General features: G+C 45.4%; 1 protein-coding gene across 1 annotated transcript in view; it reads right to left on the minus strand.

Annotated features, from left to right (window-relative positions):
- Positions 1 to 22,133, minus strand: part of PAK5 (p21 (RAC1) activated kinase 5) — a gene marked incomplete at its 3' end in the record, with an annotated part of 60,645 nt that overhangs the window by 30,794 nt on the left and 7,718 nt on the right. The window contains exons 2-3 of the mRNA XM_082481436.1: positions 13,687 to 13,788; positions 9,073 to 9,287 (exon numbers count right to left, since the gene is read on the minus strand). Of these exons, the coding sequence (XP_082337562.1) occupies positions 9,073 to 9,276 (204 nt within the window). The 5' untranslated portion in view covers positions 9,277 to 9,287; positions 13,687 to 13,788. The remainder of the gene's footprint in view (positions 1 to 9,072; positions 9,288 to 13,686; positions 13,789 to 22,133) is intronic.

Raw genomic sequence — 22,133 nt, forward strand, 5'->3', positions numbered from 1 at the left:
GGGACTAACCTCCCACGTTAAAAAAAGAACCTGATGACAAGCGTCCTTGGGCCAGTATCTAACTCCTGCTCGGTGCTTGCCTGCCCTGATCAAGGAGCCCCGCTCCCCGCTGCTGCCGGGAGAGTATTCCCAGTCTGGTATTCCCAGAGGAGACCAGATTCGATTTCCGAAACGCTGACACTGAGAGTTTTCCACTTTTATGTGTAGACCTACAGGTTAACACGTTTCTTGAGCTCAAAGCAGCCTAGTTTGCCTCAGCAGATGTAGACCGTGAACTCCAAATTTACTTTTAGTATTTACTTAGCGTATTGCAAAGTTCTGCTCGCCCGTGTAAGCTCTCGTTAATAAAAACTAAAGCTTGCCTCCAACACTAATATTACTCCAACACTAATATTACTTAAATCACAATACTGATGCAAACAGCATTAAAAACATTATTTTAATAATTATATTAAACTGCTTTACCCACAGAAGTCTGTAATCTATGTTATTGTCTATTATTGCTGCAGGCCCAGGTAAAGCAAATCCTTTCCCATGGGAGCAGATCAACTCAAATCGATGTCAACTGTTGCATGAACAAAACTTACTCAGACGATGAAGGATTTCTGAACAACATCCTTAGATCTCCACCCTGCAGCCAGCAAACTCCGACACTGCTCCAGGGAAGAGCCCAATGAGCTCGGGGGACTGTGCAGTTGCAAGCCTGCTTCCAAGTATCTGCAGGAGTAGGGTATTGGTAGGACAAGCTCCTCTGAGGATGTCAGGGACCTTTTAAATGAGGGACATGGTCAGCAGGTAACTGATTATCACCCCTCCAAGGCGGAAGAGCAAAATGATGCACTTAAAGCCTTAGTGCAGTGCTGAACTTGTCTACGTGGTCCAACGTGGACCAAAGCATCACTCCCTACCCAGCTCTATCTGCATTAGCTAGAGGGACCACCTCTGAAAACCACATTTCTGCAGGCATTACTCCTGGGTCCTTTGAGCACATTTAAAGGATAGAAATAAGATGGAATGTAAAAAACTCATTGCCACTTACAGTTTTATTCTGTGTGCTGAGAGAGGTTTTTTACTGGCAACCTCAGTGTCTCTTTAGGATGGCCAGGTCCTGCTTGTAAACCCTGATGCTGGTGTCTACAGTTCAGCGGCAGACAGACCCTCCCAAACATACCTGGACTGAACCTGAGGGCTTTGTTATGAGGGATAAATATCTTGATAAGAAAAAATTATGTGAATAATTGATTTTCTGGTTCATTAGTTGAACTGAAAAACTGAGGAACATTTTGCATTTTAAGTCAATCTGAAATGATAATGATGTTGTTTATTCTTCTCCAAATGAGGCTCTAGAAAAACAATTTAAAGTCAGCCTGGATGAAGTGCTTCAATAGTGTGAAATGCAATGGTATAAAAACGGAAGAGCTGGAGAGGAGAGGAGAGGAAGAGGAGAGGAGAGGAGAGGAGAGGAGGGGAGAGGAGAGGAGGAGGAGAGGAGAGGAGAGGAGAGGAGAGGAGAGGAGAGGAGAGGAGAGGAGAGGAGAGACTATTTCAGTTGGAAGGGACCTACAACGACCATTTAGTTCAACTGCCTGTCCAATTCAGGGCTGACTAAGTCAAAGTACGTTATTAAGGACATTCTCCAAATGCTTCTTAAACCCTGACAGGCTTCACTTCATTTTACGATGACTCTAGGTTGCTAGCGTGAAACTAGCAAAAAAAAAAAATCCGTGCACGAGTTATGTACTTTTGACAGAGATGACAATGTATTAATGTCACTGGATGTATGTGGATATGGGTACGGAGAAGACGTGAGGAGGGTGTAAAGAAAGGAAAAACTAGTATTACAGGAGCAGTAGCACTCGTCTCCCCTAACTTTTGTCCTCGGGTAGTTTTTCACCTCACCTGACCTCCCTGCTCAGGGTCCACCAGTGGAGAGGGACAGGCAGCTCCCACCATGGTGGTGCCAGAAGATAAGTTGCTGCCAACAGCACTGCTGCGGGCTGCTTCCTAGGGCACTTCACGTCGAAGGCTGCTTTGATCTTTGAAATCAAAATATTTCACTGTTTTCACACAAAACTCGGAAACAAACAATTTCTGACAGATAAAATGTATCCTCTTCCAGCTGACACTCTTTACAGTGAAACTGCATTTCCATAAAATGAACTACTCAGCTGAAACATTTCTTCCTGTTCTTTTATTCAGGCATTTTCTCTCTTGTTGAGCTCAACTTCACATGCGGCAGCAATACTCTTCTAAAGGACCTACATAAAAATCTATCATTTTCTGAAATCAGACAATCAGAAATAAAACCGAAGTTTCCTCTGTACAATGTAGTATGTATGAGATTATATTAACCTAGTGACAGAAATTATAAAAAACTTCTGAGCTGTGTACTTCTTGCGCTTATTCGTACTGTGGCTGATTTTTATTTGTACAGTGATAGATTTCCTGCAAGATTACAGAAAATTGGCAACTTGGCTCTTCTCACACCTAGCGAATGTCGCAGTACGACACATCCATGGACACTAGGTGGCATATTTGTATTATATCTGTACGAGGGGTACGGAGATTAAATGAAGTAGTATTGTCACTTAAAAACGCAGTAATCAAACAGCCTTCAAAAGTGAAGCATCATCCCTTTGAAAGAAAAAGCTTCTACTCAGATGTGTTGCAGTAGTTCCTTCTGGCACTGTGTAGCATCAAAGGCATTCCTGTTTAGTGATCAAAATAAATTGAAAGTAGGGCTGCCTTACAGGACAACTGCAAACCTGACCACAGTCACTCGTAGGTGAGGATAATCACAGAACTGAGGCTGGAAGGGACCCCTGCAGGTCATCCAGTCCAACCTCCTGCTCAGAGCAGGGCTAATGTCAAAGTCCGGTCAGGCTGCTCAGGGCACTGTCTATCAGATTTTCCCTCTCCAAAGGCTGAGATCCCACAGCCCCTCCAGGCCGCTAAACCATGCTTGCTGGCAAAACTTTTTCCTTCCACTCAGAAATTCCTATGCTGCAAGGTGTTGGCTCTTGCCCTTTTTGGAGATGCCCCTTCCACCTTCTCTCCTCCTGGCTGAGCATGCATCAGGCCCAACGTGCGATTGCAAAGCGTCTAATTAGGAAATGAGAGTTATTAAGCATGAATTTTCATGATGTGGTTACATGGAAGGCCCACGAGATGTCAGCAGCCTTCCAGGTCCTGTCCCAGCAAGAGCAGTGCTGGGGGTCCACAGCGTCCTGGTGGGATGGGAGCCAACCTTCTTCAAGCCAGAACTTCACACTGTCCCATCTAGAGAGGTACCACAGGAGGAATAAGTAAAAAGAAGGAGCTATCAAGAAGGAGAGGTAAAAATTTGGGAGGGTGAGGATGAGAGGTGAGGACAACCACCGCTTTGTCCATCTCTCCCCAGGCAGCTGGCAAAGCCTTTGAACAGCTCTTTATTTCTAAATCCCCCTTTTCCCGGTCAGGCATTTCCCCAGGGCAATTCCACACAGGAGGAGAGGGCTGGACATCTAATGAGAGCTGGACACGTCTGATCGCTCAAGCCCAGACAAGGACCACTGCTCATCTCCTCTCTTTCAGATCTTTGGCCACTCAGCACCGCTATGCACAGCTCTGTGCTCGGTGTCCTCCATCTAAGCAAGGAAAGCATGTAAATGTAGGAAAAAATTGACGCCTTAAACGAGACTTGAATTTCATTGCTTGAAATACTTTAAGAGGCCAAGTAGGATGGGGAAGAGAAAGAACCACTTTTCCTTCTGTCAACAAGCACAGTAAGCAGAAACTTTGATTTTCAAGCCAGAGCTATTAAAAGGGCCGTGATCAGTAACTAATTTTCTGATTATTTTTCCCCTGCGTAGCAGAGAGGCTGAAATATAGCAGTACAAGCTTCGAAGAGTTCTAAAAATCACAGTTAACTTGCCAGGATCAGGGTTAAGGTTTGAGAGGCAGAAGTGAGAAAAACTAAAATAAGACAAAACATAGATTAGACCACTGAAACATGAGGATGAAAGAGAGAGAAAAAAGCCAGCGACTCTGTGGTCTGTCCCCTGCAGAAATTCTCTGCCCTGCAACACCCACCCACCTGCAGGACACCAGGTAAATAAACTGCTGCAAATTAACGGTACAATTAATGTGCATCTCAAATTAATGCGCATCCCAGCCCAGCCGTGGGGGACTCAAGGGCATTTTGGTGAAGTGATAGAAAAGGACGGTGTTTTCTCTACTTTTAAGGTATCTCAACCCACACGGCACAGAAGAGGTTCCTCCCATTTTGCTGACAACAGAGCATCAATGTCAAGCTGAAGATCTCACTCTGCCTTTGCTGGCTGAACACTCACCCCTCTGTATCGCCAAACTGTACTAATGCTCATCTCGGTGCACATCAGATACCACGGGGCAGCAGAAGCCCTCATCCCCTTACACCCTGTGTTTCCAAGGGAATAAAATGGAGGAGAAAATTCAGGAAACGTTTGAAATTCCACCACATGAGCATGGTTGGATTTATTGCAATGTGCTCGGGGAGAAGGACATGTGAAGATCTCATCAGGAAAGACTCGGTCCTCTTGATGCCTCTATATATTTGGCCACCCAAATGCTCACAGCCACCTCTGAGCTTACTCAAGGACAAGCCCACCACCATGTCATCCTCAAGCTTGGTACTCTGATCTTGCTGACGGTGTGGATGGGTGAGACTACCCAAAGCATCAACAAAAGCAAAGCGATGGAGGTTTCACACATGTACCGGCACAGAGAACTGAAGAATAACCCGAGAGTGGTGTTTTTTTTCAGGAAAAAAAAAGGGCATTTTTTCCTCCTGTACCTTGACAGAAGTGAGGAGGCTCAGCTGTTTGCCACACTGGGAAACATCAGAAGGTAAGTTTTCAGTGCTGTCCTGCTCCCACTAACAGCAGCAAACATTGAAGTATCTTAACGGAGCATCTTTACAAAGCCAATGCGAAGCTCTTTTGGCAAAACCCCCCCAAACAAGGGTTCTGCTGTTTGTTTTCCTAATATTTTGGGCAGAGTGGAAAAACTACGAAGAGCGAGTTTTGCTGCCTACGGACAATGCATTTCCTTAGTTATTGATTCTGAAGTGTTCAAAAATCAGAGGGTGGCAACAAGTTGAAGCTCCTGTGTAGCCTAACAGTGACGAGAGGCCAAGCGTATTGTGCTGAGGGCAAACACGCAAACCGTGAGCTCCAGCCACACACAGCACAACTACAAAGTACCGAAGGAAGAGGAGCGAGAGGCCTGGCATCAGGATCTCAGACTTCGTGAAGCCTATTTTAAGTACAGTGCAGTAGACAGACGGTTCACATTTTTCACGCAGAGATGTTTTCAGTGAAAATTCTTTTCAACCTTTTTCAAGCCTTTTTTTTTTTTTTTCCTAAATCTTTTCAAGCCTTTTTTCAACCCCCCCCCCCCCCCCCATCTCCACACCCCAAACCTATCAAGATCACTGTCGCTTTCTGTTTTTCATGAAATTTTCTGCCGCATTTTACTGACTCGTGTTAGCATCCGAAACACACAATACTCTGCTGGTATCTGGGTCACCCACACCGAGAAGGGGAATCCCATTATTGTCTCTCATGGTACTTGAAATGAATGAATTCGTACAGTCAGCTCAGGTTTGGATTCAAACGCTGATATTACCACGACAAGCCGCCGCCACCCGTGTGTAAAAGCACTACAAGCCTTTCATCCCAGCCAACGCAGAGGCAGGGCGATGACATCCCCCAGGATATTTGGGAGCCCAGGGCGCTGCCTCTTCATCGCCGCTGCCGCTGCCTTTGAATACAGATGGAGCAGTGAGCATATTTATCACGTATCGGTTTTACCCAAAGGGATACATTATGTACCATCAGATCCTATCTGCTTTGTAGACTGAGAAACAAGCAAACACCGCTAACCGGGAAAGCTGCAAAACCTACAGAAGTCGAGAAAAAGTCTTTTCCTTCCTCTGCTTCAGCTTTGGGGGAAGGCCAAAGCAAGCAAACACCAGTTCTGTCTCAAAACCAAGAAACTGCGCTCTCAAAGTCTACCTCTACTCTCTACAACTATTTGAAAGGACACTGTCGAGAGGTTGGCGCTGGTCTCTTCTCACAGGTAATTAATGACAGAACAAGAGGGAATGGCTTCAAGCTCCAACAGGGTAGGTTTAGACTGAACATCAGGAAAGAATTTTTCACAGAAAGAGTGGTCGGGCATTGGAATAGACTGCCCAGGGAGGTGGTTGAGTCACCATCCCTGGATGTGTCTAAGAGACGTTTAGATGTGGTGTTGGGGGATATGGTGTAGGGGAGAACTTTGTAGGGTAGATGGTTGGACTCGATGATCCCAAGGGTCTCTTCCAACCTAGACAATTCTATGATTCTATGTTTCTACGATTCTACCTCTATGACCTGTGCTACTCTTCAGTTGCGAAGGAGCACCTAGTAGCAGGGACACTTCTGCCCCACACCATACAGGTGTACTGAAGTAATTAAACAGAGCATAAATTTAAGAGTGCAAAATAGCAGAGTTACAGAGCTGCTGTATGACCTGAAACCACGGCACGAACTAACTCTGGCCAAACGCCTCAGCCTGACTTAATACTGTGGTTCAGGACACAATTATGAATCTTCTGCTACCCCTCAGGGCGTTCACAAGTGCGTTAATTAAACTATCAACTGCTGAGTGAAAAAGAGAAAAGTTGTAGACAATATTGAGATCTCGGAACATTTGGTTCCTATCTTTATGAACTGCAAGTGTATTTTAAACATTCGGTTCTCACTAAAGTTATGAAATCCTCAGCGCCTAAATAACTTTTCAACAGAACTAAAGGTGCTGGTGCACACGCACACATAAAAAAATAGTCTAAATTAAATGATTATGCTGCACTAGTTTAGCAACATACAATATTCTTAGTTTTAAAGTGGCCGCAACTCAGTTTCTCTCCATAAATTAAGTTATATCAAAACAGGGCATGTTAATTCTTAATAAATATACTGTAAAATCATCTCTTGCAATAGAGTTAAAAGCAAATTCTCAGATGACGGTCAACAGTTGCTATTAAAACTAACCTGTTTCTTCTAGCACTATTATGGAGGCCCATTTCAATAGGCTGTAACTAAGTTTTGGATAGTGAAAGTAACTGGAGGGTGAAGGCACAATTTCTTGAACCCTTCCGTCTTAACCCCATTTCCTTGTCTAACTATACTTTTGGAGCAGTGGCATGCAATTAACTGCAATTTGGGTAATCTGATTCCAAATTCACAACGTCCACCTATGCGGAAAACCCTTCCTGCGGGTCCTGCCGCTGATGGGCTGGTTTCTGCTCAGCCCCACGGGCCACTGCTGAGATAGGTACCAGGTTGCAGGCATCCTGTCCCCGGGACACGTACCCTGGGAAGATGTCGCGGGATGCACAGCTGCATCAAGGACCACTGTGGCCCAAGGCTACGCTGGAAGAACAAGCTTGGCTTGGGAGCTGCATTTTGGCTCCTGGTCCCAGCCCCTTCCTGGCACAGAATGGTTTAGTTCAGAAGTGCATCCCCGGTACGTGCACATATATGGACCCCTGATATATAGACATATGCAGACCTCTGATATACAATCAGGAAAGCAAGAATTGACAATTTCTTGGAAACAACTGACAGTGATTTTTCTCGGCTTCAAAATGTGGCAATTACTCATTTGGGGCTTGATCCTTCACACCCGCGGTGTGTATGGCTTCAGTGGGACCCTGCACACGAACCAAGCTATCCACATGACCATTTGAAAGCCAAGACCCAGAGTCGTATTGCCCGTATGGTGCTGAAAAAGCTAACGCATTTTAAAACTTTTTAAGCCTATGGATTTATGGCTTCGGAACAGCAGAAAAGAGATGATACTGCTGCAAGATAGCAAACGTGGGTTTTTTTTTTTCACTTTAAAACATCTTTATGCATTCATGTCAAAACATCCAGGGGTATTTTTGGTGTTAAGAAGGGCTGTGGAATAAAGCTGCTCTCCTCCCTTAGCAGGAAAAGGCTTGCCTGCTTTTTTCCTCATTATTCTGGGCTTCTATTATACAGTAGATATTTTATTACAGCACAAAATCAAGACTTCGGTTTTATCCCCCTTGTCCTGTAGCAACACCCATCCTGATCAGCAAGTGATGAGCGTCCTTCAGGAGCAAGCAGTAAACATAAATTTAGCAAAGAGCACTTATCAAATATAAATACAGGATCTGTGCTCTCGGGATTATCTGATTTTCCCTTGCTGCAGAAAAATCCACACTAAAATGAAATCCTAAATTTATTTTGCAGCTGCATGACAGCAAGATGTACATGGCCGGCGGGGTATCAGCTACCACTAGCACACGAGTGCGATTTACTGGGATGTTAGGAGGTGCAATCCCAGAAACACTGCTAAATCAGGGCAAATTTATCTGCCGGAATTCTGAGCCTCTAAGGATGGGGATCCCAGCACTGTGCTGGTGCCCCTTCCAGTGCTGCTCTACTCTCTGAGCCAATTTTTTTCCCCAGCTGTCCAGCTTGAACCTCCCAAGCCACAACCTGGGGCTGTTTCCCCTCATTTTACCACCCGGCGAGGAACTCAGCTCCATCACCTGTGTTACCCTCTCCAGGCAGCGGTGGGTGGCAACGAGATCCTTCCCTGAACTCATTGCCTGGCTGAACAAGCAATTTAATTTTTTTCCTTTGGTGTACTTTTCCCTCTCTCCCGTGCTCCAAACTGCCTTTGCCTAAAGCACCGTTCTTAAATTAATTATCAAGGAGCTTTATGCTGCAGAGGAGCATCGTTTTGGGCCTCTACTGGGACTTGTGGCTTTTTCCTCTGCAGTCCAGGAACATGAAGACACAGCCCCTGCAAGACCCGTGACTCACACTCTTCTGGGACATTCGTACAAGTTTTATACACATAACCCTTTTTCCTTGCAGCTCTACTATTAAATATTTGGATTTGCAGCTTTCTCCGTACTCGTACAACTTTCCAGCCGTGCCTGCCTCCCGGGACAGCCACTATTGGTATTATTTCATTAGGGTTACATGCAATTAAAGGAAGGTTAGGAAATTCAGAGGTGACTTTGCACGATACCTTCATAGGCGCGAGCTGGATGGGAGTGATGCATGAGGGATCCACCATAGGCTTTGGCCTGTTTGCCGTGTCCGCCAGCAAGCTGTGCCACTGCTGAGGTAGTCCCGTGAACTTCTGCTCCCGGTGGTCAAAGCCAGTGTGGACCCGATGCTCGAAGTTAGAGGGCCCAGAAATTTCAAGCCTTTTCTTCTTCTTTCCGAACATGGTGGAAAAATCTGGACAAGTCAGAGGGAAACAGGAAAGAAAAGTTAAAAAACAATAAAATCTCTATGCTTTGTTGCAACCTGTAGCCATTGTCTCTACTGTATGTGGATAATTTAATAGACGTTATTGGCCAAATACCTACATGAATCTTACACTCCACACTTTGCAATCTATGCAAGGAAGCACTTATCTGACTTCCTCTCACAGGATCTGAGATTTTAAGAAATTAACCCAGTCTCTAATCTATATACGTTTGTAATACCTCATGAAACAAGAAAATGCCTCTGTTCCCAGGAGAGAAAGCCCCAGGTCCTACCTGCTGCTCCGCTCTCCGCTATCTGCTCGTGCCGCAAGGTGCATCCCGTGAAAGCTCACAGCCCTGCGCTCTCCCAGCTGCAGCAGCGTATGGCTTTGCTCGGAGGACAGCATACGGTGTAAGTGGCGATCTGTGCCCTGACACGCCACGACGGCAAATGCACACACAGCTCTGCATCTTAAATCTATACGCCAGATCTTGGAGAAAAGACAACCCATCCCAGATGAGAGCCTGGCTCTGCTGCGCTCACATCTGGATGTCACCCAGCAGCAGCGAAAGGGGGATTTACTCCTACACCGTTTCAATGATGCAAACAGACCGAGAGCTCAGATCTAATTCCAACCTAGTTTAAGGGCCTCCATCTGCATTCATAAAGGGTCCTGCTTAAAAATGATCACGTTTACATGGTGTGACTTCTCCTTCGGGAGAGCAACAACTTGCTGGGAGAGCTAAATGCCCGCAGCACCTGGGTTTATGCCCTGGTGGGGTGCAGCTCGCTGGCTCCTGGCCAGCAGACTCAGGTAGGATTCATTATAGCGATGGACCTACTGCTTTTAAGGTCCAGAAGGAAGGATCAGCTCCTTTGATCTTTGTGCAGGTGGTACTGAGAAAAGAGAGGAGTCCCTCCAATGCTGTGCAAGCAAAGAACTGGAGGTTGTTGGAGGAAATGTGAACTTCCAAGCTCGTGCATTGCTGGAGAGAGCTGATTTCACCTGGCTGCCCAATAAAGCTAACTGTTAACAGCACTTACTCTACACGAAGTGAGCGTTTTGGTCAACTACTTAGTTGTTATTTTGTGACAAGAGTGGGTTGGTTTGCCTTCCTCCTGTCCGCTTTGGCCCTCCTGAGGAGCCTGGCGAAGGCAGCAGGAGGGTTTGCAGGAAGCCCAGGAGATAGCTGGGGCAAGAGAGGTTTCAGAGGCAAAGGTGGAAGGAGGCATGGACTGCCAGCTGAAAGGGAGGAAGGTATTTGCTCGCTCCGTTGGCACGGAAATAGCCAATACACTCACAATCTGAATTAAACCTTGGGTTTGGTGGGTCCCCCCTCACAACAAAGCGAAGCCTAAATGTAATAAAGAGGCAAGTTCAGAACCGACTTTCTGAAGGACTCCAGAAAGAAACCTGCTGCGTAAGGCAAGGAGAAATTCCCGGTTCCAGGGAAACAGACAGAGGTCCTGTTGCTTTTCAGTGAAATCCTGTCCTGTCCTGGAAAAGTCCTCTGCCCGCTTTCTGCTGTCTCAAAATAGTCCTTCACCTTGATCTCATGGCCATTTCAAGCAGGACTTGTAAGACCTCGAGCAGCATCTGCCTGAAGTAGCAGCTGGGTGAGGAGGCCGGCAGCTCTATAAAACCTCTTGTATCACAGGAGACAGTCAGCTGTAAAGGTGCTTTATGATTCGGGAGGCAGAGAGGAGAAAATCGGAAGAAAATACAGCTGTGTTGCTGCTGCCGCTGCAAAAAAGGTGAGGTGGGATGATAAATCAAGTGTTTATTCCACCCTCGACCCCTTTTACTAGTTTATTTAAAGATCAGGTCCATTATTTGAAAATTGATTGCTAGCTGCTTTATAAGTCCTCCCTGCGTGTTTGCAGGTGATTATGTCTCCCGTGTGTGTATTTTCTTTAGACGGAACAGACCTGCTCCCGTTGGCTTTTCTTCACGGGTCTCATCTTCCACACCTTCCTCTGGCTTTGCTCCCCTTATCTGAACTACCTCAAAATCTCCCGCCCTTTTGACAGTCCCTCTCCATCTCCGTTAACTCTAGTATCTTCCTCACCTTCTTCTCCTGAAACCACTTAGGATCACCCTGCTATCTAGCCCTTTTTCCACTTCCAACACTGTGATCTTCTTATTTCTAATGCCAGTGGCGTGTCGGGTACCTTGCGGCACTTGCAGAGAGAGGTGTTTCCAGCCTAACTCAAAGCTGTCATGGTTGGTCTCTGGTCAAAGATTATTTATTTTCAAGACTCAAAAGAGCAGCAGCCGGCAGTTCGGGTAGTAGCTTGTACGCACTGCTCATCCGCAGAGCTCCACAAACCGCAGCCAGCTGCAGATCAATGGCACTGGACTGATTTCATTCACCCTCTGGGATGGGAATCTATGAGCCCTATTGGAGTCCCATTTTGAACCATCAGCTCTAGACATGTACTTCTTCATCTGATCAATGCCAGTACTTGCAGAGTCTCCTGCTGGACTTGCACACTAATGCAGCTGTTGGATGCTTGAAGTCCTCTAGAGCCCCAAACATCAGAGAAGTAAAAGCACATCGACTGTCACACTAGATATTGTCTTTTAAAAAATATACAGCAGTTTCATTCAACAAGATATTACTCTTTTGTTTTTAAATTGCTCTTCGATACACTGCACTCTCTTGCTTTAATACCACTGCAGCTAGCAGCAAATGTGCAATCGGGCCCAGCGTGACCTTCACTTTCTCAGGAGAATATTTTAGTCTCAAACCTGATACCAAGGCCACGTTTTTGCATGGGGATGGTGTCTGAGGCCTGGGCAGTGCGACTTGCTCTCCTCTTTTGTCTGCAGCTCATGGTTAGATCAGCTTAAATCGACTGTGAAGCTACAGCAGGAGAGGCAGGGAGTAACACCGGCACCTCACACGGCGAGGGATGGATTCAGCCATGCGGGCAAATGCACAAGTGCTGTGCATCTTCGTGGCTGGAGAACATCCCCTGTGGGGCTGTACCTGCGAAAGGTGACCAGGAAACCTGGCTGATGGTGGTCTCATCCCTGTGTGAGTGAGGTAGGCCACCCCCCATGGCCACCTGGCCCAGCTCTGCAAACAATCTCTCGCTGCTACCAGAAGGAGTAAAGCCTCGACTGATTCTTAAGGGTATCAATAATAAATGCTGTGCACTGCTGGTTTTGCTTCATTAGCCAGCAAGGTCTCTCCATTTCACTGCAAAGCAAAGCCGACCTCTCCTTACTATGGTGCCTCTAAATAACTGCAATTAATATACACAGCAATCACAAGGGAACTTCATTTTCCCTGATTTCTCCCAAAGAATGGGAATGATGCTACTTGTTTTCTTTAGCTATCTGAGGATGCGGGTTTGGGGCCACCAAGCCACCTCCTGGCTCATAACTGCCCTGGTTCAGTCCCTAACAAGGTACTTCTTAAACCTCTAAAAGGAGAGATCATAGAATCATCTAGGTCAGAAGGGACCTTTAAGGTTGAGTCCATCCATCAACGTAACACTGCCAAAACCACCACTAAACCATGTCCCTAACCACCACGTCCACATGACTTTTAAATCCTTCCAGGGATGGCGATTCCACCACTTCCCTGGGCAGCCTGTTCCAATGTTTGTTAACCCTTTCAGTGAAGAAATTTTTCCTCATATCCATCTGAAACCTCCCCTGGCGCAACTTGAGGCCATTTCCTCTTGTCCTATTGCTTGTTACTTGGGAGAGGAGAGCAATCCCCACTTCACAACAGCCTCCTTTCAGGTGGTTGTAGAGGATGACAAGGTCTCCTCTCAGCCTCCTTTTCTCCAGACTCAACAACCCCAGTTCCCTCAGCTGCTCCTTATAAGACTTTTTCTCTAGACCCCTCACCAGCTTTGTTGCCCTTCTCTGGACACGCTCCAGAACATCAATGCCTTTGCCACAGCTTTATCGATAAAAGACAAAAAATAAAGCATTTAGTCAGGTGTGGAAGTAGAAAATGTGCTGGATGAGTGAATAAATGAGAAAGGTACCTCTTATTCCTAGAATGATTTGATAAGCCTTGGAGAGTTAAGTGCTTTGAAGAGAAATGATGGACCTCTCCAGTTCCCCAGGATGCCACATAGTACATATACAACATAAATGTTACGGAAATTTCTATCGAGAGCACAAAATGCATTTAATTAAAATAGAAGTTCATTCAGGCACCTATCCATTCTCTGCCATGCAAAACAGCAAGCCTCTTGCAGTCATTAAGAAACCCTAATTTCCTAATGGGATTAGTTAGGAAAACATCCCACAGAAAACGGGGCAATTACCCATATTTAGTGGGGGCAAAGTGGCTGCGGGGCAGCAATAGAGGGCTGCCCATGAGGCATCCTCACCCGACCCTCCCCATGCCAGGGCACTCACCCTTATCTTAATTCCTCTTGACAGCCTCCAATGTACTCCTGATGGTGCCAGGTCTCTCAGCAAATGCCATCTCTCTTAGTCCAGCTCCTCCCGCGCTCGCCCCTGCAGAATGAAAGGAAATGAGGTGTCGTACAATTTGTTGCTATTTTTGAGAGGATGAGCACAACCAGGATGCCTGTCCTCTATTTGCATGCGCTTTTCCAATGAATAGTCTGGCTGAGTTCAACACCACGTACGCGGCACAAGGTGATACTCAACACGAGGGGGCTGGGGGAGCCTGATCTAACAGCTACTACTGATGGCAGTGGGCTTAAGCTAGCTCCAGGGGGAAGAAAAAACATCATTATGCGGCTTCAGTGGGGTATTTCCGTGGAAAGACTCCTCTTATCCTTATGCTGAAACGATGCAGCACATTCACTTTGCGTTTATAAATGGGAGGTTTGAAGGAGGTAGTCCTTCAGTCGGAACAAAGAAAGAATTTAGTGAGTGTGATGGCATGTGACCAAAAGCAAGTCTGTTTTCCCCTTGGGAGCCAGGAGAGAAGTCTGTATTCAGCTCAGGGCTGCGATGCTGAGGGGCTCCTCCGACCCACGGTCCAACCATGGCACAGGAGTAAAGACAAGGGACTTTCTTTACCGAAGCCATGATGGAAAAAATATGGATGTGACATTTACTGGAGGGGAAAATCAGACTATCGTACCTCCTCTCCTACCGACGCTGGCTGAGTAACCCCCTGCAGTGCTGGTCCCAGCTGCGCCACTGGGGAATGGGGTGGGAGCAGGGATAGCAGGGGAAATGTGTGAGCTGTGCTCTGTAGCTACAGCTACCCAAAACCTTTTAAAATGGCAGTGTTTGTGTTATTCAAGCTTCTGCCCAAGAAAGGAGTACCACCAGCTCTGCTGGTGCCTGCTGAACAGTCATAACACAGCTCCATCCAACTGCTGCAGGAACCGAGGCAAGGCTGAAAGGGCGCTATTGGGAGCAATCACTGCATCTTGCACTTAATGCTGTTTACTGTAGCACCTAACAAATCGAATTACATGCTAATCAGCACACCCCTGCCCATTAGATCTACGCCAGACTTGGCTCCTTTTCATCTCACTCCTTTCTATGCACAGAAATAATTCACTGAGCACCACAGTGCCGTGGACTCCTGGACCGGTCCAAACTTCATGCGTGACCTCCAACGACAGATCGGGGTCCCCACACGCAGAGAAAATTCCCTGGGTCCAAGATACTGCCCCTGCAAGGTGTGAGACACAGACCAGCAAAGCAAATCCACTCTGTCAGCTACTGCACCATCATCTTGCTGCCTCCCAGTCACAAATGAAGGTAATTTTTCCAGTGGGAAGTATCCTAACAGCCCTGCCCTGGAGTAAGAAGGTGGCAGTATTATTTTGGGTGCCAGGGGAGCCTATTCAGGTCCTCCCATGAAGGGTGTCTGTGCTCAGGGCAGGATTTCCAGCAACAGCCTTCCCGCGAAAAGTTAAAGCCTCTCGCCCCAGCTCCCACCCCCAAGCTCATGTTCAGAGGTGACAGGTTGCTCTGTTTGTTCAGCCTCACACACTTGACCCCATCCTGGGGTTTTGGTGGGTTTTCCCTCCGCTGTGTATGAGATCAGGGGAGATTCAGGGGGACTGAAGAACTGAAAAGCTGAAAGTTCAGATTTACGTAAATAGCCTCAAAGAACACATTTTTGCACTTACAGCACGTAAAACCCGAGGCAGTTAGAATAAAAGGAAAAAAGGACGCCTTCAACCCAAAGTTAATCATATTCTGTATCTTTTATCAATCCTAAATAAGAGTAATCCAGTTAACCCACCAAATTAGAGAGAAGTCTGAACTCTGCAGGACTGGAGCGCCAGACCCTGTTCCCAATGAAGAAGTCAGAACCACTTTGTTCTTCCCCTCCCAGTAGCCATTCTCTTAGGTTAAAAGCTAGGGAAATTGGAAAGGCTTATTTTGTCTTCTAATCTTGAAAACTACCAAGGAGTCCCAAGTGCGTCTGCAAAGCACTGACAACGGCACTTGCCATCCCAGATGACCCCACAGACTAACGCTGACCAAAGTCCTGTGAAATTGTGCCATACATAAAAGCATACAATAACCTTATAAAGTTAGTAACTAGAATGACAAAGTGAGATGGGTATTTTGGCTTAAAAGTGGGGCTTTTAATGACTGTGTACCATCGCTACATAAACCCTATTTTTTTTATTATTTTTTTTTTTTTTAATTAGAGTATTTCAGCAGACAGATGCTGTGTCCCACTAACCCAAAGAAATCACCTGTGCCCAGCGGCAGCATAACCCTGTGCCGCCCTGGGAAGGCTGCAAGTATTTCTCGTGCGCGCCTCGCTGCTGCCCGAGCACACGGCTGGGCTCTAAACGTTCCCTCGGGAAGGAATCAGCGTTCATCCTCTACCTCAGCCCAGCAACACGTTTGCTTTTTAAACCGCCAGCAATTAGTTCCTTTTCAATTAGGAAGCGCGCACCACGTGAAGTCTGTCAGCCGGTATTTTTTCCAGGGGGGGGATTCCCTGCGGTTCCTTTGCTGAGCAAACAGCAGCAGAGCCCCTTTCCCTCGGGAACGGGCCCGCTATTAGCGTCTGGAAATTGCCTTTCGTGCACACACTGAGTATCATCCGCAAACCCAGAGCAGAGGGCAGCAGCGAGAGCTCGAACCCCCCAATGCCTCATGACAAAGCACGTTTTCCCCCGAGGCAGCCACACAGCCAAAAAAAAAAACCCATTAATAAAATGCTTCATTTTTAAGAACTTTTAAGAAAACTATTAGAAACACAGATTGCAAAATAGGAGACGAGTGCGGGTCGCTCTCCTTTGACAATTTTTACTTACTAATAATAGTTTTCTGTAGCACAAGGACCCCAATTCTTCCCCTCCAGAGCAAACAAAACGCAGTAATACATCATTAGCTTCACCAGCTTCTGTTCCCGCGCTCTGATTAATTGTAACCTTTCCCGATATTTGATCGTAAATGAAAGAGTATGAATTGAGAAGCACAGATTAAATTAACGTGTCAAGCCAGCTTGCATAGCCAGTACTCCAGATAAATGGGAGCTGAGCCGATACTCAATCTCAAGGAGAAAGGAAATGTCTGGTACGGACTGATGGCAGCATAAATCGCTAAGAAATAGTCTGTAAGCGAGAGGTAAAAATGACGTTGGTTCTCCTTCAGCTCCTACTGATGCAACTCCTCGCCGCTGGGGCGAGCAGAAGGAGACCGACAGATATCTGTGTATCTATATAGCTATAAAAATGAGGAAAATGTTTGGTTTGTTTGTTTGGGATTTTTTTTTCTTTTTTTTCAATAAGGAATAGCAACAACAATAGTTTTGTATTTCCTTTCTGTTTGCTTTAAGGATGGTTCTAAGCTTCTTGGTGGGGACCCCCTGCTGCTGGCTGCAATCAGAGCATGAGTTTTCTTTGGAAAGAAAGCGTGCCTGGATTGCGCGCATACATTTTTTAAGAAGAATTTACCTCTATTTTTCTGGTTTTAACTGAAAATACAGAGAACACTACCCTATTTTTCAGAAGATGAAACAAGAAGCAGTCCCCGGAAAAGCGGAGTGGACTGAATGAGAAGCCAATGAAGGTAACGGAAAGGCTCTTAAAAACTGCACTAGTGTCAGGTCAGGGCTGACATATCACTGACTCTGGGACAAAGGAGAAATCCCGGTTGACTTCCCAGACAAGATACTCCTAAATACTTCCCTAACTGCCAGAGGATCTTTCTGGATGTATAGGACGGAGATGAATAGGGAACCGGGGAGCAGCTGCCTGCAGAGCACAGTCAAACGACAGGTTGGTGGGTCCTGCGGTCACGTCCTGTATTCCTTCTTTCATTTATCTAAGACGGAGAACTCATTACTTCTTTAGACACCAGTGGTTTCAGCTCTCATGAAAGGATATTGTTTCTTTCGGCATGTGGATGGACGACAGCCCATGCAGGAGAATACTGGGTTGGTTCATCTATCTAATTAGAGACCTGGTTTCCCATGATCCCTGCTTAATCCTCTGCTCTTCTCGATTATGATTTGGGCATTTCAATTTGGGAACAGTAAAATAAATCCTTAGAAAATGTTCTGACGTATCCTACCAATGAATTAAGATCACTATTTTAAACACCAATTCTCTGACGGCAACAAAAAGGATCTACAAATCCTCAATGGACTAAGTCAGCCGATACAGCCTAAATTTTAATAGTCCTCTCTACCGTGCTGCTAAGCTCCTCTGCATGAAAATAGTGTCACTGATGAAAAATTAATCACCTGTGACCATACACTTTTTCCAGCCTAACTCTATCTATTTTCATTCAAAGATAGGATAGAAATACCATTTTCAACGCACGTCCACAGGAGTTTTAGGAAGAAAAAAGCGTGACGGTCAGTAGGATTCACCTTATTCCCCCGGATTTTCAAGGTGCCTTGTATTTTTTGAGATGGGACAGACTCCTAAGTCATTTAAACGCTATTAGAATACACGCTTTAATCGTGGAAAAATATATATTGACGGACTAGGCCACACTTGACAAGCACAAAAATTTCATCTTTCCCAAAGCCTCTCATTTACCCTACAGCATTCTGCTTATTTCAACCTTAGGTCAAATCAGCCAGTTTTTCCAGAGTTCCTGCGTCACTGCACAATATAATAAAAATACATTTAAACAATTGTAAGCTGTCCAGGACTCGTCACTGTCCATGTTTCTCTTCAATCCCACAACACCTTGTTCGTGGTTGAAAATGCCTGCATTGGTCACAGCGCAGCAGGGCGTCTCTTGATAGCTCGCCCATGAGACATATCTAATAGAAATGGACAATGGAGTAAAAGAGAGGAAAAAATAATAACAAAAGGCAACGCACGCTTCTAGAGAAATCGTAAAAGCTGGTACAGAACGGTCAAACTAGGATTGATGTACTCCAGGGACCAATACTCATTCTTCTTATTGAAAGCTGCTCTTGTACGAGGACTCATTTCCACACACCGACTGACATGTGCTTTCCTCATTTAGAAGTCTTGTAATTCCCAGTGGATTTTAATGCTCAGTAACTTTCAGCTGAGTAGCTTAAACGCGCGTATTGTAGCCAGTCACTCTCTATTATCTTATACACACGCACACATATATAGCAAAGTGCAGAGAGAGGTTCCAACAGCGAATTAGTCTTGCAACAGCTCTGGGCAGATTAAAGAGGAACACCATGACCTACCACCCCCCCACACCCCACCAAACCCTGGAGGTAACTCCAATCATTTCTGGCAATTGAAAAGATTCCAGATTTGCAGAAACAAATAGTCCTCTGGGTTCTCAGCATGAGATAATTAACGGCATTAACTCTGCAGGAAACACTGGACACCCACAGGGAGGGGGTATTAAATAAAGCACCCAGTAAATGAGACACCCCAAATCTCAAGTTACTTCTGAAACTTCAAAGCAGCTGTAATATCTTTTATTATTTTTTCAAATATAGTTATATACTATAAAGGATGTAGGTACTCTATTTGTATGTCTGAAACTGCGACTCTATTTCTACGTTTTGAATTAGGAAAAAATAATCAGTAAAAGGAAATACTGTCAAGAATGAAAGCGATGACATATTGGTAGAGAAGACAGAGTGAGCAGAGAGACCAGGAAAGTCTGCAGGAAATATCAAAACCAGAGTTGTGAAACGGTATTACTCAATTCTAAATATTAGTATTAGTAAATATTGACATTTCTATAGGTTGGGTAACTGTAAGAACTGCAGGGATACAAAATCATACATCTGTCAAGAGAAAGGACTGAGAAAAGTGGTTAAAAAGCCCTTGAAAAATTGTTCTGATTGATCACACACCAGGTTACACCATCTCTGCATTTTGGGCCACATCCTCAGTGGGGTCCACAGGCAAAGCCTCGGTGAAATCGATAGCTTGGCACTGACCCGCAGCACAGCAAAGGGGGCACTCAGGCATTCAAATTTGGTTTATTTTTGGTTTTGCACGTAAAGCTTTAGTTTTAATCCTCTGAAACTGCATTTTCTCCCCAACACTCGATGGTGCTTGCAAAGCTGGCATCACAAACATACCAACGACCAAAACACGTTAGGCTGTGGGAGGGCTTTTTCGCAGTTCCCAGGAAAGACTAATCACAAGACCACGTTGCTCCTCACAAGTGCCCTGTATTTGCTATTCAGATATCCTGATAATCTGTAAAAAAATAGCTTTTCCTTTTAAAAAAGAATGCAAAATGGTTTCCAGGTCTCAAAACCCATTTATCTTGTGCTAGTGGCACCCCTGCGCATACCAAAACTGCCTCAAGGAGGGGTTGTAGGGGCACGACCGCTTCAGCACAGGTTATTTCGCAGCACCCAGCGAGTGCTGTGGGATCGGTGGTGACGAGCACGAACGGGACTGGAGGGGGACACACGCCTGTGACACTATTGCGTGTCACCGAGACACATTAATGAGATGGGGGCTCTGGAGCCAACCTCCTGCCATAAATCCTCACTGGTTTGTTCACATTCAACACGCTGATGTTTTCTACAATAATATTAATTGCATTTCTTATTTTACTTCTCAAACAATGCAGGCTGCGCTTGCTCTCAGGAATCGCTCTATTACCATAACGTTTGTAATAAAGATTGCTTTCCAATGAATGATCAACAGAAACAAATGCTTCCTAATGCATTATTAATGTCAAGCCTCTGATAAGAATAGTCTTCAGGATGAAACACAACTTCTAACCTGAAAGCGTTTACCAAGAAATGGAACGAAATCAGATTATTTGATATGTCAAAAGACTTCTATAGAGGAACGTATCTACAGCCAGCGCCCGGAAGACGAAAATTATGTCTGTTCTTGTTATCACTGTGGGTTTCCGACCTTAGCATCAGGTTTTGCTCTGTATCACTCTAACATGTAACTGCAAGAAAAATATTTCTGTAGTCTACAATAAACCGCAAATGTATAGATCCTACTTTAAATTTTTATTCCTTACATATTTTCTTGTCTTTTTCTTACTCTGCATTGTGCTGAAAAACTGGTTTGGAAGTAAATTCTTATCCTATTACCTATTGAGTTTCCATCATGCAATACTTTGCTTCCATATTAAAAAATGAGAACTGATCCCTGGAAGGGTTTGCTAGAGCTTACTGTTTATTATGTCCTTCAGAAAGTTTACCATAAGCCCTTTGTACAGAACACTGAATGTTTATAAAACAATTACCGCTCAGTCCTCCTCCCTTTGGATCATCCACAACAATCAATAATTGCAACTGAGTAATTCCTCGACACTGATTTTTCCGGAGGTAATCGACCTTGCCATGCAGATTTTGAATTTTGCCATCTCTAGCCATCAGTTTGGAAGCGAAGGGTTTCACCTGTTCTCTGTTTAAATGGGGGATAAAGGTTGTGGGGAGAAATGGAGACCCTTTACGCTGTATCTCTGAAACCAATATGAAAGTTTTGAGACCAGCCACAGAAAAGCAAACAAACCCCATAACATGATGTAAACTGAATGAAAAAACCCACACATTTTTACCTCTGGGCAATCAGTGCAAATCCAGAAAGATGAATGCTACTGTGAGGCTTTTAGTGTTTTCCAGCTTTTAAATGACTAAAACAGAAATGGGTTTTGACTGCAGGTAGGTTTTGAGTAACTGGAGATGTTACTGCATCTGTAGATGTTACTGCCCCCGTAGTGGCCACTACCTCCACCTCCCCAGAACCTCGTAAGGTTCAACAAGGCCAACTGCAGGGTCCTGCACCTGGATCGGGGCAATCCCCGGTATCAATGCAAGCTGGGGGATGAAGGGACTGAGTAGTGGATGAAAAGCTGAACATAAGCCACCAACGTGCACTTGCAGCCCAGAAAGCCAACCATATCCTGGGCGGCATCAAAAGCAGCGTGGCCAGCAGGTCGAGGGAGGGGATTCTGCCCCTTTACTCCGCTCTGGTGAGACCCCACCTGCAGTGCTATGTCCAATTCTGGGGTCCCCATCATAAGAAGGACATGGACCTGTGGAGCGAGTCCAGAGGAGGACAACAAAGACGACCGGAGGGCTGGAGCACTTCTATGAAGACAGTCTGAGAGAGCTGGGGTTGTTCAGCCTGGAGAAGAGAAGGCTCCAGGGAGACCATATTGCAGCCTTCCAGTACTTAAAGGGGGTTTATAAGAAAGATGGGAACAAACTTTTTCGCAGGGCCTGTTGTGATAGGACAAGGGGTAATGGTTTTAAACTAAAAGAGGGTAGATTTTGACTAGATGTAAGGAGGGAATTTTTTACAATAAGGGTGGTGAAACAATGGAACAGGTTGCCCAGAGAGGTGGTAGATGCAGTGTTCGAGGTCAGCTTGGACGAGGCTCTGAGCAACCTGATCTAGTTGAAGATGTCCCTGCTCATTGCAGGGGAGGTTGGACTAGATGATCTTTAAAGGTCCCTTCCAACTCAAACT

Source organism: Vanellus vanellus (genome assembly GCF_965231255.1).
Source record: "Vanellus vanellus genome assembly, chromosome: 3".
NCBI lineage: Eukaryota > Metazoa > Chordata > Aves > Charadriiformes > Charadriidae > Vanellus > Vanellus vanellus.